This window comes from Delphinus delphis, chromosome X (assembly GCF_949987515.2).
Source record: "Delphinus delphis chromosome X, mDelDel1.2, whole genome shotgun sequence".
In the NCBI taxonomy this organism is placed as follows: domain Eukaryota; kingdom Metazoa; phylum Chordata; class Mammalia; order Artiodactyla; family Delphinidae; genus Delphinus; species Delphinus delphis.
In genome coordinates, this window is record NC_082704.1 from 112,684,798 (window position 1) to 112,701,092 (window position 16,295).

A 16,295-nucleotide genomic window follows, 5' to 3' on the forward strand; every position below is an offset into this window, starting at 1 on the left:
CTTCTTTTTTTATCCTCAATGCTATATAGTCCATGAATAAAACACCTGTTGAATGAGTGTACACTCTGATCCCACACAAATCAATCAGTCTGGACCCTGTTATCAAATTTGTTTTTCTGCTCAAATATTTTCCCATTTTGGATTAATGATGCAATAGTTATCATAACCCCTTTGTATTCACAAAGTATCCTTCATCTGTTGACCTCGTAGATTAATAGAATAAGGATGAGGCCTTATATCCTGTGGTGAAGAGTCTGACTTTGGGGACAGATATTTTGGTCAGGGCATTTCACATCTCTAAGCCTTAGGTTCTTCATTATAATAAGGGGATCTTAATAGCTGTCCTGGTTGTAAAAAGGAAACAAAGTACCGAAATGTGGAGGGAAGCCTTACATACGTGGCAGGTATTAAGTATCACCGTCCATGTCAACCTGTTTCACAAGCATTCTTCCCACTGGGTCCTCTGGAAGACTTGTTTCACAAGAAAGCCCTCTGTGCTTCCGGCCTTTTTACAAGGTGCTTTCTCCTTAAAAAAAAAAAAAAAAAAAAAAAATTTTCTTGGCCTCCATGGAGACTTGGGTCTCCCCTACCATTCCTGCTGAGTGGAGCTCTTCTTTTTCCCAGAAGTTGACAACACCATCCTCAGCTCCTTACTGCTTCTTCCATGGCACTGCTCTGTCATTCTTGATAGGGAGAAACTCCCTTTTGTTTTGAAACTCATTTTGCCAGACATCCCTCTACCCTTCTTTGTTGCTGTCATTTCCTAGCTTCGGGGCTGCTTCTCCACATTCACTGGAGACTTGGTTCCTTGGCCTCAACTGACTCCTCCAATTTCCGCCATCTTTCCGGGGGCCTTCAATGTCCCCCACACTGGCCTGGTGGGCGCTAGACCCAATTCCAGTGACGCCCATCTCACTTGACTCCATTCCAGAGTCAGACCCTAAACTGGATCATCTCCTGGAATTGCTTCCCCTTTGACATCGCCGACACCCACACTGTGGTGACAACTCCTCAGTTCCTTCATTCCCACAGGCCCTCATCTTTTGGTCCATCTCTTTTCTCTCTTCCAGTCTATCCACTCCCTGCTCCTCTCCCTTCCTTTCCTCTGGGGACTAGACCCCTGGTGCCTCACTACCATCACATTCTTTCAGTGCTCTTAACTTCCTCACTCTCATCCTTCTACTCTACTCAACCAGCAAACTCTGGTTTTATCAATATCAATATTTATATACCGACCTATAGACATCTTGCACAACTATAGCTGGAGGTCGTTACACAATGATGGTTTCTAGACTCCACTGGGTCTTCAATGATGCCCTCCTCACTCAGCCCTCTAGTGACTCACCTGGTCATTCAAAATTTTCACCACTTTCCTAACCCTTCCGTCTGATTCCAAACCCTCCTATTGTCCCTAGTTAGATCCTTTCTCCTTCAGTGGTTTATGTTCTTCCCTTCGCCTTAATAACCTCCTGTGTCCTTTCCTGGCACCAAGGCACTAACCATCCTCCAAATACTCTTTAAAAAGTCACTCGGCGAAGCCCTGATTGTCGTCCTTCTGCCCCTCGCATTTTAAATTTTAATTTTTGCTACACGCGTACTGTTCCAGGAACCTTACTGATTCCAGTAGAGGTGTAGCCCTCACCCCAGATTGTGAGCCCCTCAAAGGCCGGCATCCCATCTGATCGTCGTCCTCTGCTCGGCGCTCCCGCAGTTGCTCTCCGTGACCGAGAGAAGCTCTTTCCGGCGCCGAGAGCGGGACGCGAGGACCCGAACAGGGTCTGGGCGTGCCGAGGGGCCGGGGCGCCGGGACCTGGCGTTCACCCGAGTCTCCGAGGTGCCGGTGCTCAGCAAGCCGCGGAGGGGAGGAGCAGTCCCGGGCTGAGCCTGGCCTGGGGCCAAGTGCGTCCAGGGCGGAGGGTGACGGGAAGCCACCAACGCCTGAGGAGTCACTTTTGGGCGCTTGTTTCGGAGCACTGCACAAACCCGGGTGCCAACCCCGAGCTCACCGGCGTGAGTCAGTGGGGCCCGCGGCTGCAGGAGAGGGGGAGGTGGGCGAGGAGGGCGCCATGCACCCCGAGGCCCGCGCGGGCGGCGGGAGGGACACGGGGGCGACTCGGGACGCCTCTGGCGGCGGACCCCTCCCCAGCCCGACAGGTGAGCGCGGGCGGGCCTCGGGGCGGAGCTCGCCGGCTCCAACGACCACCCTCCGCGCCACCGCCGCCGCCAAAGCACAGGTAACTCCCCGTCAGGGCCTCAGCGCCGGGGCCGCCCTCCAGTCCGCGGCCCCAGCCCGGCGCGCACATGGGACCGGGAGCCTTTGTCCCCTCCGAGGGCGGCCACCGCACGCGTCCCAGCACCCTGTGCTCTCTGCCCGCGGGCAGACAGCGGCGGGGCAAGGCCGGGGCCCTGGGAGTCCGCCCTGCGGCGGCCCGCGGCCCGGGCTCTGGAGCGCCGCGTACGGGAGCGGCGCTTCGGCGCGCACCCCGCCTCGGAACCGGGCGCTGGGGCCCGCCGCGGCCCCCGCCCGGTTGCCCCCGGGCCCCGGGAGCCCCGAGATGGCGTTGGCAGAAGTGCAGCCCCGCGCGGAGTGAGATGGCCTTTCTGTCTCCTCCCCCGCCCGGGGCGCTAGTTAAACCGCGACCCTCGCGTTTTCCGGGTCGCAGCTGGTTAGGGCGCTCTGAGCCCGAGTCCGCTGCTGCTACAACATAGCTTTCTTTCTAAAACAGTTTCTCCACATTTGATGTCTAATTTACGTTCAGTAAAATGCCCCCATTTTAAGCGTGCAGATCGGGGATTTTGACAAATTATACACAAGTGTAACCACTACCCCAACGTAGACATAAACCATTTCCATCACTCCAGAAAGTTCCCTCGTGCTCCTCTCCGGTCGATCCACAACCGCCCTCACCCCTTGATTTCCATCAGAGCTTAGTTTTGCCTGTTCTAGAACTTCATAAGGTGGGCTCATGCAGTAAGTACTCTTGTTTTTGACTACTTTTTAAATGGCCGTCATTGAGAAGGTATCTATTGGTGCATCTGTTTTTAGTTGCTTTAGGCCTGCACTGTCCAGTGTGAGTTGACATGTGCTGTGCGTAGACACACCTAATTTCGGAAGACATTACAAAAAAAAAAAAAGGGGATGTAAATTATCTCACCCAAATATTCTTACATTGATTATGGGCTGATTATGGGTATTTTGGATACCTTAGGTTAAATAAGATATTATTAAAATGAACTTAATCTGTTTCTTTTTACTTTTTATAATGGCTACTGGAAAATTTAAAATTACAGTGTAATTTTTTAAAATGTTTTTATTGGACAGTGGACAGCCCTACACATGCCTATTTTACAGACAATTGGGTCTGCTCACAGCATATAAGAGTAAATGTAAATAATGGTCTTCACAAGAGAAAAAAAATCCCGATTGTAGAAGTAGCTTGAAGAACCTGCTTTGCCTGTTGTTTTAAAATTTTGCTTTAAACTTACTTGTTTGCTTAAAATAGATAGAAAGGACTAGGTGTCTCCTTGATATTGTTACATTTTTGAAAAGGACTTTGTAAAATGTCTGATATGCTTAAAAAGGTATCTTGTGCTTTTGAAAATATGGAAAAGTAATAATTGCCTGCAACCCAACCACCTAAATATATATTAAAATGTAGCATTTTGGTGTAATTTGACCAGTCTTAATTAAAAAAAAACAGTTGAGATAATAATATATTTAATTTTATATCCTGCTCTGTTGTGTAACATAAGCATACCTTATATGAAAGATTCTTAGGCTTTTTACAACCACATAATGTGCCTTCTCGTAAATACTCTCCAGTTTTCTATGGCATTTTTCCATTTTGCTAACTTTTACAAATGGGAAGTCATTTTAATAGTGTGACGGTGCCAGAATAAGGTAGTTACAGAACAGCTTATTTGCCCCTTTATCCAACAGGAAAGGTGAAGACCAAGAGGACAGGGACCTTGACTTTTTGTTCACCCCCATATCTGCAGGACCTGGGAACACGTCAAGCGTATAATTTGTCTGGGAGGAAGAAAATTTCCTTCTACCCTTCTAGGTTCTTCTGCTGGTCTAAGAATTAAGTTGACATGAGACAGATTAACAGGAGAAAATCAAATAAAAGTTTAATAACGTGTATACATGGGAGAGACCCAGGAAAACTTAGTCACTTGCTAAAATGGTTGAAACCCTTGCCTTAAATACCATCTTCAGCTCAAGACAAAAGAAGATGTTGTGGGTAGTAGTTTGGGACTTCAAAAGGGAAGAGGGCAGGGCTTCCCTGGTGGCGCCGTGGTTAAGAATCTGCCTGCCAATGCAGGGGACACAGGTTCGAGCCCTGGTCCGGGAAGATCCCACATGCTGCGGAGCAACTAAACCCGTGTGCCACAACTACTGAGCCTGTGCTCTAGAGCCCGTGAGCCGCAACTACTGAGCCCACGCTCCTAGAGCCCGAGCTCCACAACAAGAGAAGCCACCACAATGAGAAGCCCGCACACTGCAAAAAAGAGTAGCCCCCGCTCGCCACAGCTAGAGAAAGCCCGCGTACAGCAACAAAGACCCAACGCAGCCAAGAGTAAATAAATGAATAGTTAAAAAAAAAAAAAGGGAAGAAGGCAATTAACATGGAGATGGAAAGGCAAATATTTTGGTAAACAAATGTTTGCTAGGTCAGGCAGAGACAGTGGTACACAGAGTGGACTCTGATCTCTAAGAGCTTCCCCGACCACATCTAGCTCATATTCTCTGAAGATATCTCTGGTGATAGCTCTATGCCAGGAACAGGCCCTTTATCTAAATTCTTTAGGCAGCAAAGGGGGCAATAAAAAAGAAGGACTTCCTGAGTCTTCTGTTTCTTAAAAATAATCAAACTAAATTAATGCTCATGCCAAAGAGGCACATTTTGGTGTGGCAGATTTTCCTCCTCTGCCTGTTCCATAAACGTTTATGAGCTGACTGAATCAGTGAGTAGAGGGCTCTGAAAAATAAGAGCTAACCTTGACTTAGCACTTGGGCGCTCTCTTTGTAAATACCCACACAGCTCTATACGGCTGGCACTGGTATTGTTTCTGTGTACTGCACAGGTGGAGAAAATTGAGGTTTAGAGAAGTTGAAATTGCCCAGGGTCATAGCTATTAAGTGACAGCACTTGAGCTCAGGCTGTCTGACTCCAGAGGAGGGACACTTATCAAAATAGAAAAAAATCAACAGTGGGTTGAGTAAGGGAAGACTGTGATGAAATTCCCACTCTAACAACTACCTCGGCTAGTAGAAGTGGCAAGAGATGAATATTCAGATACATTTTGGATCTATAGGAGGAGCATTTTGGGTTTGGACTGAAAATCTTTTAGGCTAAATCTAGCTCAGGTGAGTGGATGGCCAGGTGGGTAGTAAAGAGGAACGGTGACATTGAACATGATCAACTGTGTTGTGTAGAGAAAGGCAGGCCCTTTGTGTAGAGAAAGGCAGGGACTTAAGGAAGCCATTTGGGATGGGACTTGTATATTTTGGATGACTTCAGTTTACTCGCCTTGACGGTGGTCAGCTAATTCAAATTGAACTCACAGCTCTGAAGTGAAAGGGCTCTACACCTTTTAAGTTAAGCTAGTTGTTTTTTTTAAAAAATTTATTTATTATTTATTTTTGGCTGTGTTGGGTCTTCGTTTCTGTGCGAGGGCTTTCTCTAGTTGTGGCAAGCGGGGGCCACTCTTCATCGCGATGCGCGGGCCTGTCACTATCGCGGCCTCTCTTGTTGTGGAGCACAGGCTCCAGATACGCAGGCTCGGTAGTTGTGGCTCATGGGCCTAGTTGCTCCGCGGCATGTGGGATCTTCCCAGACCAGTGCTCGAACCCGTGTCGTCTGCATTGGTAGGCAGATTCTCAACCACTGTGCCACCAGGGAAACCCAAGCTAGTTGGTTTTGAAAGTAGAGGAAACTACGAAATCAGAATAGGCATTCCTTTGGGAAAGACAGGCTGATAGGATAAGCGGGTAGCTGAAATCATTCCTACCTGATTGCATTTGAGCTTGATATCCAGGTATTTAAAAACATTTGTGAATTACAATAGAAAGTGGGATTTATAGTTATTAGCTTTTGTTAGTTACTCTCTTTTCTTGTAGTTGCGATTTTATGTTAATAGTCTTGGTTGGCCGTTTGTTTGCATGTCAGGACCACACGAATAACGCCGTTAAGGCTCACCTTCACGTGCATGGTGAAATGGCAAGGGCAGAAGGCCCCTGCCCAGGCTCAAGGGGAAAACAATAGTTCTCAGAGTAGAGTAGCCCAAGTAGCTCTTGGGCTTCCTGTCCGCCTCTAAAACAAAAGGGTTTGAATCAGACAGCAGCAGGAAAGTCAAATAAAATTTCTTTATGACATAATATTTTCTATCTTTTTTTTTTCTGCTTGAATATTTCTGCATGGTGAAATGGATGGGTAACGAACAGATTCAGTCTTCCACATAGTTAAGGAGGATACATTTATTATTATTAATAGTGACATTAGTAGCTAACTTTTACTAAGTTCTTACTGTATGTTAATATAGGGGTCAATTTTGACCCCCTCTAAGCCAGGTATCAGCAAATATTTTCTATAAAAGATAGAAAATATTTCAGGCTTTGTGGGTCAGAGGTCTCTGTTTTCCCAGCTACTCAGCTCTGCCATTGTAGCCAGAAAGCCACCAGAGACAATATGTAAATGATGGGCATGGCTGTGTGCTAATAAAACTTGATTTATGGACACTGAAGTTTGAGTTTCATACAATTTTAATGTGTCATGAAATATTCGTCTTTTGATCTTTTCTCAGTCATTTAAAATATAAAACATTCTTAGCTTGGCAACCATACAAAAACAGACAGTGGGCCAGATGTGACCTATGGGCCCTGGTTTCCTGACCTCTGATCTGTACCTTAGCTCATTTAATCCTCACAACCATCTGCAAGATTTTTTATTTTGTTTTGTTTTTAACATATTTATTTATTTGGCTGCGTCAGGTCTTAGTTGTGGCATGTGTGATCTAGTTCCCCGACCAGGGATTCAACCTGGGCCCCCTGCATTCAGAGCGCAGTCTAAACCACTGGAGACCAGGGAAGTCCCAAGATTTTTTAAAATGTTGGCATATTTGAATACTGATTTAAAAAATAGACTATTTTTTATTTTATTTTATTTTTTTAATTAAAAAAATTTATTTATTTTTGGCTGCGTTGGGTCTTTGTTGCCGTGCTTGGGCTTTCTCTAGTTGCGGCGAGCGGGGGCTGCTCTCGTTGTGGTGCGCGGGCTTCGCATTGTGGTGGATTCTCTTGTTGCGGAGCACGGGCTCTAGGCGCGTGGGCTTCAGTAGTTGTGGCATGCAGGCTCAGTAGTTGTGGCTGGCAGGCTCTAGAGCACAGGCTCAGTAGTTGTGGTGCATGGGCTTAGTTGCTTCGCAGCATGTGGGATCTTCCCAGACCAGGGATTGAACTCGTGTCCTGTGCATTGACAGGCGGATTCTTAACCACTGCACCACGAGGGAAGTCCCCCCAAATAGGCTATTTTTAGAGCAATTTTAGGTTCACAGCAAAACTGAGCAGAAAGTACTGAGTTTCCATACACCCACTGCCCCATGCCCACAGCGTTCCTCATTACCAACATCCTGAACCAGAGAGGTACATTTGTTACAGTCAATGAAGCTACACATCATTATCATTCCAAGTCCATAGGTTACATTAGAGTTCACCCTTGGTGTTATACATTCTGTGAGTTTGGACAAATGTATAATGACCTGTATCCACCATTATAGAATCATACAGAATAGCTTCACTGCCCTAAAAATCCTCTGTGCTCCACCTATTCATCTTTCTCTCCTGCACTAACCTCTGAAAACCACTGATCACTTTACTGTCTTCATAGTTTTGTCTTTTCCAGAATGTCATATAGTTGGAATCATGCAGTATGTGCCTTTTCAGATGGGCTTCTTTCACTTAGTAACCTGCACTTAAGTTTCCTCCATGTCTTTTCATGGATTGGTAGCTCATTTCTTTTTAGTGCTGAATAATATTCCAAGGGATTGGGATTGGTACTTTTTATTCCATTTCACAGATGAAGAAACAGGTACAGAAAGGATTAGTAACTCGCCCAGGTATAGCTTCTACAGATCTGACTCCAGAGCCTGATCTCTTAAAATTTTTACCATGCTTCTGAATCCCAGAGAATTTTGGCTTCTTATGATGAAGTTTGTCACACGACAGAGTTGGGGTAAATGCAAAATCAGGGTAATGGAGCCAGACATGTTGCTGTATCCAGAGCTTCCTGCATGTCGACAAGAAAGAAAAACCTAGACGATAAGACTTTGTTTCAAATACTTAGAAAAAGTGCTGTGTGCTTTTGAAATTCTGGTCCAACACACTCTCCACTTTACTGGTTTAAGAACATGTTTCTCTTCCCTGACCCTTAATTTCATTACCTTTCAGATTCTGTCTGGGTGCTGGCACTCAGCCACTCCTCTGCCAATGAAGTACATCTTGGTCACTGGTGGGGTCATCTCGGGCATCGGTAAAGGGATCATAGCAAGCAGCATTGGGACGATTCTAAAATCATGCGGACTCCGAGTTACTGCCATCAAAATCGACCCCTATATAAACATCGATGCGGGCACTTTTTCACCTTATGAGCACGGTATGAGGGAGGACCACTTCCCCCCTGTGAAGCACTGGGTTAAACTGAGGTTCTTTCTTGTATTTGGGGTAATTTCTTTAGGATAGAGTTCCAGAAGTAGAGCTGCTGGGTCATACATTTTGGATCTGTGAATGTTCTCATGGTTATTGATACATTTTTTCTGATTGCTGATGACATTCTAAATTAGTCCACCCTTTTGGAAAACAGTGTGTGAGGATACCATTCTCCCTGTACCTTTTGTAGTATGGATTATGTTTTGTTTTATTTTATCATAAAGGTAATATATTTCTCAACATTTCATTGTTAAGAGAAAAACTCAGACAATATAGAATATATTGACAATATAGAATGACCGGAAGAAAATAAAAATCATCCATTTCCCACCACTTGGAATAATTATTATTATTATTTTTTTGCGGTACACGGGCCTCTCACTGTTGTGGTCTCTCCCGCTGCGGAGCACAGGCTCCGGATGCACGGGCTCAGCGGCCACGGCCCACGGGCCCAGCCGCTCCGCGGCATGTGGGGTCTTCCCGGACCGGGGCATGAACCCATGTCCCCTGCATTGGCAGGCGGACTCCCAAGCACTGCGCCACCAGGGAAGCCCTGTACTAATTATTTTTATTTATTTATTATTATTATTTTGGCCATGCCGCGCAGCTTGTGGGATCTTAGTTCCCTGACCAGAGATCAAACCTGTGCCCCCTGCAGTGGAAGTGCAGAGTCCTAATCACTGGACCGCCAGGGAATTCCCTATACTAATTATCTTAAAAAAGGCACTAGCCCTTATATACTTTCTTCTTAAACTTTTTATATACAAGCAAGAAAGTGTATAAATCATAAGTACCAGTAGATGAAATGAACATAATGTGTAATCAGCCTCCAGCTCAAGAAACAGAAACCCTCTTTATGCCCCTTCCAGTCTCTCCCCATCTGAAACGACCAGGGTAACCATTCTCCTGTCTTCTAACATTATAGATCAGTTTTGCTTATTTTTGAACTTTAAATGAACTGAATCTTAGTCACACTATTTTTTTAATTGAAGCATAGTTGATTTACAATGTTTCAGGTGTACAGCAAAGTGATTCAGTTATACATATATATATATATTCTTTTTCAGATTCCTTTCCGTTATAGGTTTTTATAAGATATTGAATATACTTCCCTATTCTATATAGTAGGTCCTTGTTGTTTATCTGTTTTATATATAGTAGTAGGTATCCGTTAATCCTGAATTCCCAATTTATCTCTCCCCTAGTCATACTATTTTTCAATCAAAAATTTAAAACTTAACCTACTGTAGACATTTTAATAGATTCTATACTTCTAAAGGCTGCACAGAATCTATACAATAATAGGAAATCATTTCCAATTTATTGATATTATAAACAACACTGTGAAGGGAAACTTTAAAATTTATTTTTTTAACATAAATGCCTAGGTACAGAATTTCTGATTTGGTGGGTAGGTATGTTTTTCAGGTGTTTCAGTTTTCTTTATACCTTTGCTGAATGCTATTCTTTTTAAACTTTACTAACCTGAGAGTACACCAAACAACCAAAAAAAGGAATAACCAGGGATCGAACCTGTGCCCCCTGCAGTGGAAGCATGGAGTCCTAACCACTGGACTGGCAGAGAATTCCCGGGTATCTCATTATGTTAATTTAGATTTCTTTGATTTTCATTTTGTCGGTGGAGTGGCTTATTAAAGTCTATGGAAGATTGTATGTTTGTTTGAAACTATCACCCAGCTTCCTGGGTAGAGTAAATTCCCTGCCCCACTGACTTTGGCCTTTGGCCATGTAGGATGGTTAACTCTTCCTGGTTTGTTTGGAACTTTCCTGGTTTTGAAACTGAAACTCCTGAATCCTGGGAACCCTTTTACTCCTGGGCAAACCAGAGAGGTCAGTCACCTTATTTGGCCATGTGATTTGTTTTGCTCTGTGGGATATTAGTGAATATGAAATATGCCTTTGTTGAAGTAGAACTTTTCAATGCAATGGCATAATTTGACTCAGTCTCTGTCGTCTTTCTGCCCTCTGCTGTGAGAGCTGCATGCCCCATATAGGGATTTCTCCTTCAGCCCGGGTCCTGGAATAAGAAGGCACAGGTAGACTCACAACTGACCCACAACCCCTACGTAACATGAGGAGAAATCAGTAAATGTTTTCTAAGTCGCTGAGATTTTAGGGTTGTTTGGTAGGCAGCAGAATTGACTAACGCCATGTGTTATGCCAATTTTCCTTTGGATTTTGAAAAATGATTTTCAAGAATACTTTGTGCAGAGTATATTAACCTATACTTACCACATGTATATATTTTTACTCTGTTTGCAATTTGTCTTAATATTACTTCTGCTGCTGATAAATTTCATTTTACCATTTGTGTGACTAAATGTATCAGCTGTTTCCTTTATGGTTTCTGCCTTTGATGTCACCTGTAAGCTTCTCTGTCCCAGGAATATTTAAATATTCATCTATATTTTCTTCTGGCACTTTTAGAGTTTCATTTGGTTTTACTTTATTTTTTTCTTCCAGTTTTATTGAGGTATAGTTGAAATACAGCACTGTATAAGTTTAAGGTGTACAGCATAATAATTTGACTTACATACCTCATGAAATGATTATCACAATGTTTAGTTGAACATCCATCATCTCATACAGATGCAAAATTAAAGAAGTAGCAAAAAATTGTTTCCCTTGTGATGAAAACTGTTAGGATGTACTCTCTTCACTTTTGTGTATAACATAGAGCAGTGTTAATTATATTTATGTTGCTGTACATTACATCCCTAGGACTTACTTATCTTATAACTGGAAGTCTGTACCTTTTGACCACCTTCATCCAATTCCCCTCACCCCACCCCATCCTCTGGTAACCACAAATCTGATCTCTTTTTCTATGAGTTTGCTTTTGAAGTATAATTGACTTACAACACTGTGTTCCTGGTGCACAATATAGTGATTTGATGTTTCTGTACATTTTTAAATGATCACCACCATTTGCTTTTACTTTAATATTGTTAATACATCTGGAATTTAATTTGGTGGGAGATGAGGATGTAACATAATTTTTTCTCTAAATTTTTTTCTGATTAGCCACTATTCCTAATTGCAATTATCAAAGATTGCATCCTTTCTCCACTGACTTGAAATACCACCTTTCAGTATATACTAAATTTCTGTCTTTGTATTCTGCTCTGTTCCAGATCTCTTTGTTTATTCCTGCCTACCATTTTAATAGCTACAGCTTCTTATTATCAGGACTTTTCTCATTATTCCTTTTCTCCTTTTTTAAACGTTGAAATGTTAGTTGTCTTCAAGATTAACTTCAGAGTCCTTTTATCAAAGTTTATGAGAAATGACTCTTTAAATTTATGAATTAATTTGGGGAAGAATTAAACACTGCAAATATTGACTGGCCTATTCAGGAACTGTATAAGTGGCTTTCATTTTATCCATACCTTCTTTTATGTCTCTGAAGTAAAGTTTTCTTCATATAGGTCCTACACATTTCTTTGAAATTTATTTCTGTGTATTTTACCTACTTTGATTTGTAATGATATCTTTGGTTTTTTTAGTCATGTATTAAATTCCTTTATATAATAGGGACTTTTTGGGGTATTTTGTGTAGTATTTGTTCATGTTGTCTTATTCCATATTTGTATATACTGAAATATATAAATATATACACATTTTTTTGAATTTTATTTATTTTTTAACACATATATATTTTAATCTTCCTTTACTCACTGTTATTTTTTAAGGGCTTTTATTTTTATTTATTTTTCATGTGTTTTGTTTTGGTAATCACACCTGTTTTTCTTCCAAATTAACTTTAGTTTCACTGTCAAGTTAAAAAAAATCTGTTGGCATTTTTATTATAATTGCATTAAATCAAAAAAAAAGTTCTTGAAGACATGATCTACAGCTTTTCTTTTTCTTCTAGGAACATAATAGGAATCTAAAATTTTTAAATTTAGGAATCTAAAATTTCAAGACCTTTGCTGTATACCTGGAGAATTGCCAAACTGGATTGGGCCTGAATTAACTAGAGAGATTTCAGAGATCTTCCCCTATTTGGCAGAAGTTAAGATGATCAAAGTACAAAGACTTTTCCATGGATTGGCAATTCCTGATAAACATGAGAAAGTAGAATTTGAACTGGAAATGGAATTTGGGAAACACGAAAATATTGCAATTTCATCATTTTGCTCTTTTGTCCTTAAAGTTAGAGATCTTTCCGGTCACACATAGGTACCTTATGAGGGAGACATAAATGAGACTATAAAAGGCTTCTGATTAGGTTCAGAAGCTAGCCAACCTTCTTTTTATGCTGTGAACATCTAGCTATAGAAGTAAATGATAGAATTTCCTTAATCAGGGAGAGGTTCAGTTCTGACAGGTGGCTTTAGGACATTGGACTCCCAATCGATGCCCTCAAGTAACGCTGGAGACCCAGAGGCATGCCTAGTAGTCAACACAGTTGCCGGTCATGTGATTAAGTCTTCATCTATACACACTTTTAAAAAATTAATTAATTAATTACTTAAATTTTTTTTTGTGGCTGTGTTGGGTCTTCGTTGCTGCCCACAGGCTTTCTCTAGTTGTGGTGAGCAGGGGCTACTCTTCATTGTGGCGCGCGGGCTTCTCACTGCCATGGCTTCTCTTGTTGCAGAGCTTGGGCTCTAGGCACGTGGGCTTCAGTAGTTGTGGCACGCAGGCTTCAGTAGTTGCGGCGTGTGGGCTTAGTTGCTCTGCGGCATGTGAAATCTTCCCGGACCAGGGCTTGAACCCGTGTCCCCTGCATTGGCAGGGGATTCTTAACCACTGCGCCACCAGGGAAGTCCCAAGTCTTCATCTGTATCCTTCATCACGGTGCTGTTGTGCAGGTGGCTTGTTGCTCACTTTCTTTTTGGCCTCAGTTTCACCAACTCGCCCCGTGGGCTAGTGGAGGCCCTGCTTTTCGTCTACTGTCTGTTCAATAATGACTTCACCCAAGACTGGAATCAATGAAAATTTTCTTACGCCCATTTCAGAGTCCAGGATACTGATGCTTTGAAGTCAATTGCTATTTGTTTTAAAAATTGCTGTTTTAAAGTCCCTTTTTCATGTGGTATATGATGAGTTTGGAAAAGCTAAATCTTGAGGACAGAATTTCAGTAAGCATTTAAAACTACCGTAATAGAATACCAGAATTTTTCCAATGCACTTTCATGGATAGAATCGAATTGCTAAATTTTCCCATTGAAATACGGAAATGGTGGTACACTATGGCTTATAAATAAGTCTTTTACCGGCCCTTTAATATATTGTGCTCATCTTTGAAAAATAATCTACTGGAAGCAAATTTTTAATTTTTACATTGCCTTTTTATCCCAGGTGAAGTGTTTGTCTTAAACGATGGTGGAGAAGTTGATTTAGACCTTGGAAATTATGAAAGGTTCTTGGACATTAATCTTTATAAAGACAACAACATCACCACTGGGAAGATATATCAACATGTGATCAATAAAGAGAGGCGTGGCGATTACCTGGGGAAAACAGTACAAGGTATTATATTCCACAAACATTAGGGGCCCTATGTGCTGAGCACTCACACCCTGCTCAAAATAGACCTGAAGGTGAGGGGGTCCCTGTGCTCTACAAGCTCCAATCCTTTTCAGATCCCTGTTTTCTCTTCCTTTTCTTTCCTTCTTTTTTTTTTTTCTCCAGTTTTATTGAGCTATAATTGACATACAGCACTGTATAAGTTTAGGGTGTACAGCATAATGATTTGACTTACATACATCATGGAATGATGACCGCAATAAGTTTAGTGGACATCCATCATCTCTGATAGATGCAAAATTAAAGAAACAGACAAAAATGTTTCCCTTGTGATGAAAACTCTTAGGATTTACTCTCAACAACTTTCATATATAACATAGAGCAGCGTTAATTATATTTATCATGGTGTGTATTACATCCCTAGTACTTATTTATCTTATGACTGGAAGTTTGTACCTTTTGACTACCTTCATCCAGTCCCCCCTGCCCCATAACCACAAATCTGATCTGTCTCTTTTATGAGTTTGTTCGTTTTTGACGTATAACTGACCTGCAACACTATGTTAGTTCCTGTTACACAACATAGTGGTTTGATGTTTTTATACATTTCAAAATGATCACCGCGATGTCACCATACAAACCTTTACTTTTCATTTTCCTCAAAGGTTTCAAGTTCATCCTCCATGTTCCTGATTGATTGTATTTTCATCAGTCTTTTTTTTTTTTTTAACTAATATCATTGTTTCCTTTAGTCCATGTTTCTGTCCTCTTTCTCTTTCTCTCTTTAGCTTTTATTTATAAAATCCACGGGGAACCATTTATTCATCACACATCTGATTGGGGTATAGGTTTATTTTGGTTTGTTTTTGTCTGTCCTTTATTTAATATGTTCTTTTTCTACTTTTTTCTTGTATCTTTGCATGGATGATGATTACTCCCCTTTGAAGAAGAACAGTGATGGGGGGAACGTGGGGGGGGGTGCGGGGATTGAACTGGAGGGCAGCATGATATGACCTTTTTTTCACCAACCCTTTTCATGGGGGTTATGATTCTTATTCTCTTTTGTCCTTGAAGAGAGACCCGCAGGGCCCCCCCCCTTGTATTCATAAGTTCCTACGTGGTAGGGTAAAGGTGCTAATTCCCCATCCCCTTTAAATCACCTTCATGTTGGAAAGCAGCTGAGAAGTAGATAAAGAAGTTGGACAGATGGAGATCAAAAGATCAGCTATGTTACTGCTGACACTGGACGGTGTGGTTTAGATCTTAGCTACAATTGTACTTTCTAATAGTTTTCCCCCAAGTGTAGGTATTGGGAAGACCCGGGGGAGGGAGAGTTGCTGCCTCATACCTGCCACGTCCCAAACTTGGGGAGAGGGCAAGGCCCCAGACCTGGGCCTTGACCCCATCCCTGCGCTGCCCACGTGGAGGCAGAGCCAGATCTACCCCGCCCTCCCAGAAAGGGGTCGGGCTGGGCATGTGTGGTGGGTCGTTCCAAACGCACCAATCAGAGACGACTTCCGCCTCGCGGGAGCAGTTGGGGCCGGGGAGCTGCAGGTGGCGGTGGAGCAGATAACAGGCGCTATCCGCGTCAGCTTCCCAGAGGCCAACATTCCTGCTTTGTACATCACATTAGGTTAGTTGGCTGCATCTTTTTGTCTCTTCGGCTGAGATTAGCAGCCTCAGGCCCCTGGTCAGCATGCAGGCCTCGTGTACACCCTCTGAGTGACCCTTCCATACTGGCTGGCGAATTGCCCAGGGTCTGCAGGGCTGGGCCACTCTGAGACCTTCTTCCCCTTGGAGTCCAGTATTCAGCACCCTTGGCGGCCCTCCTTGCACAGTTTTCAGTTGGCATTATAGGTGTTTTCTATAGATAGCATCAAAGATGGCATTTCTTCTCTCTCTCTGTGGTTGGTCGATTTCAAGGGAAATGGCATAACATTTAAATGACTAAACCTATGTTGCATCTATAGTATTACTTTCAGTGAGATGGATAATAATGTGAGGACTGTAGCTTGTCTAATTTGCCAGGTGGGTTTCAGGTTATTTGGGAGGTCTAAAGACACTAATACATTCATTTCTCATGACCATGACC

The 16,295-nt window shown here is 42.7% G+C and overlaps 1 protein-coding gene across 3 annotated transcripts in view; it reads left to right on the top strand.

Moving 5' to 3' along the window:
- Positions 1-1,853: 1,853 nt before the first annotated feature.
- Positions 1,854-16,295, top strand: part of CTPS2 (CTP synthase 2) — a 110,124-nt gene continuing 95,682 nt past the window's right edge. Inside the window, exons 1-3 of one of the 3 annotated variants that reach the window (XM_060002779.1) lie at positions 1,912-2,010; positions 8,450-8,654; positions 14,036-14,206. In XM_060002779.1, coding sequence (XP_059858762.1) covers positions 8,489-8,654; positions 14,036-14,206 — 337 coding nt within the window. In that variant the 5' untranslated portion in view covers positions 1,912-2,010; positions 8,450-8,488. The other 2 variants (XM_060002778.1, XM_060002780.1) reach the window with 2 other exon arrangements.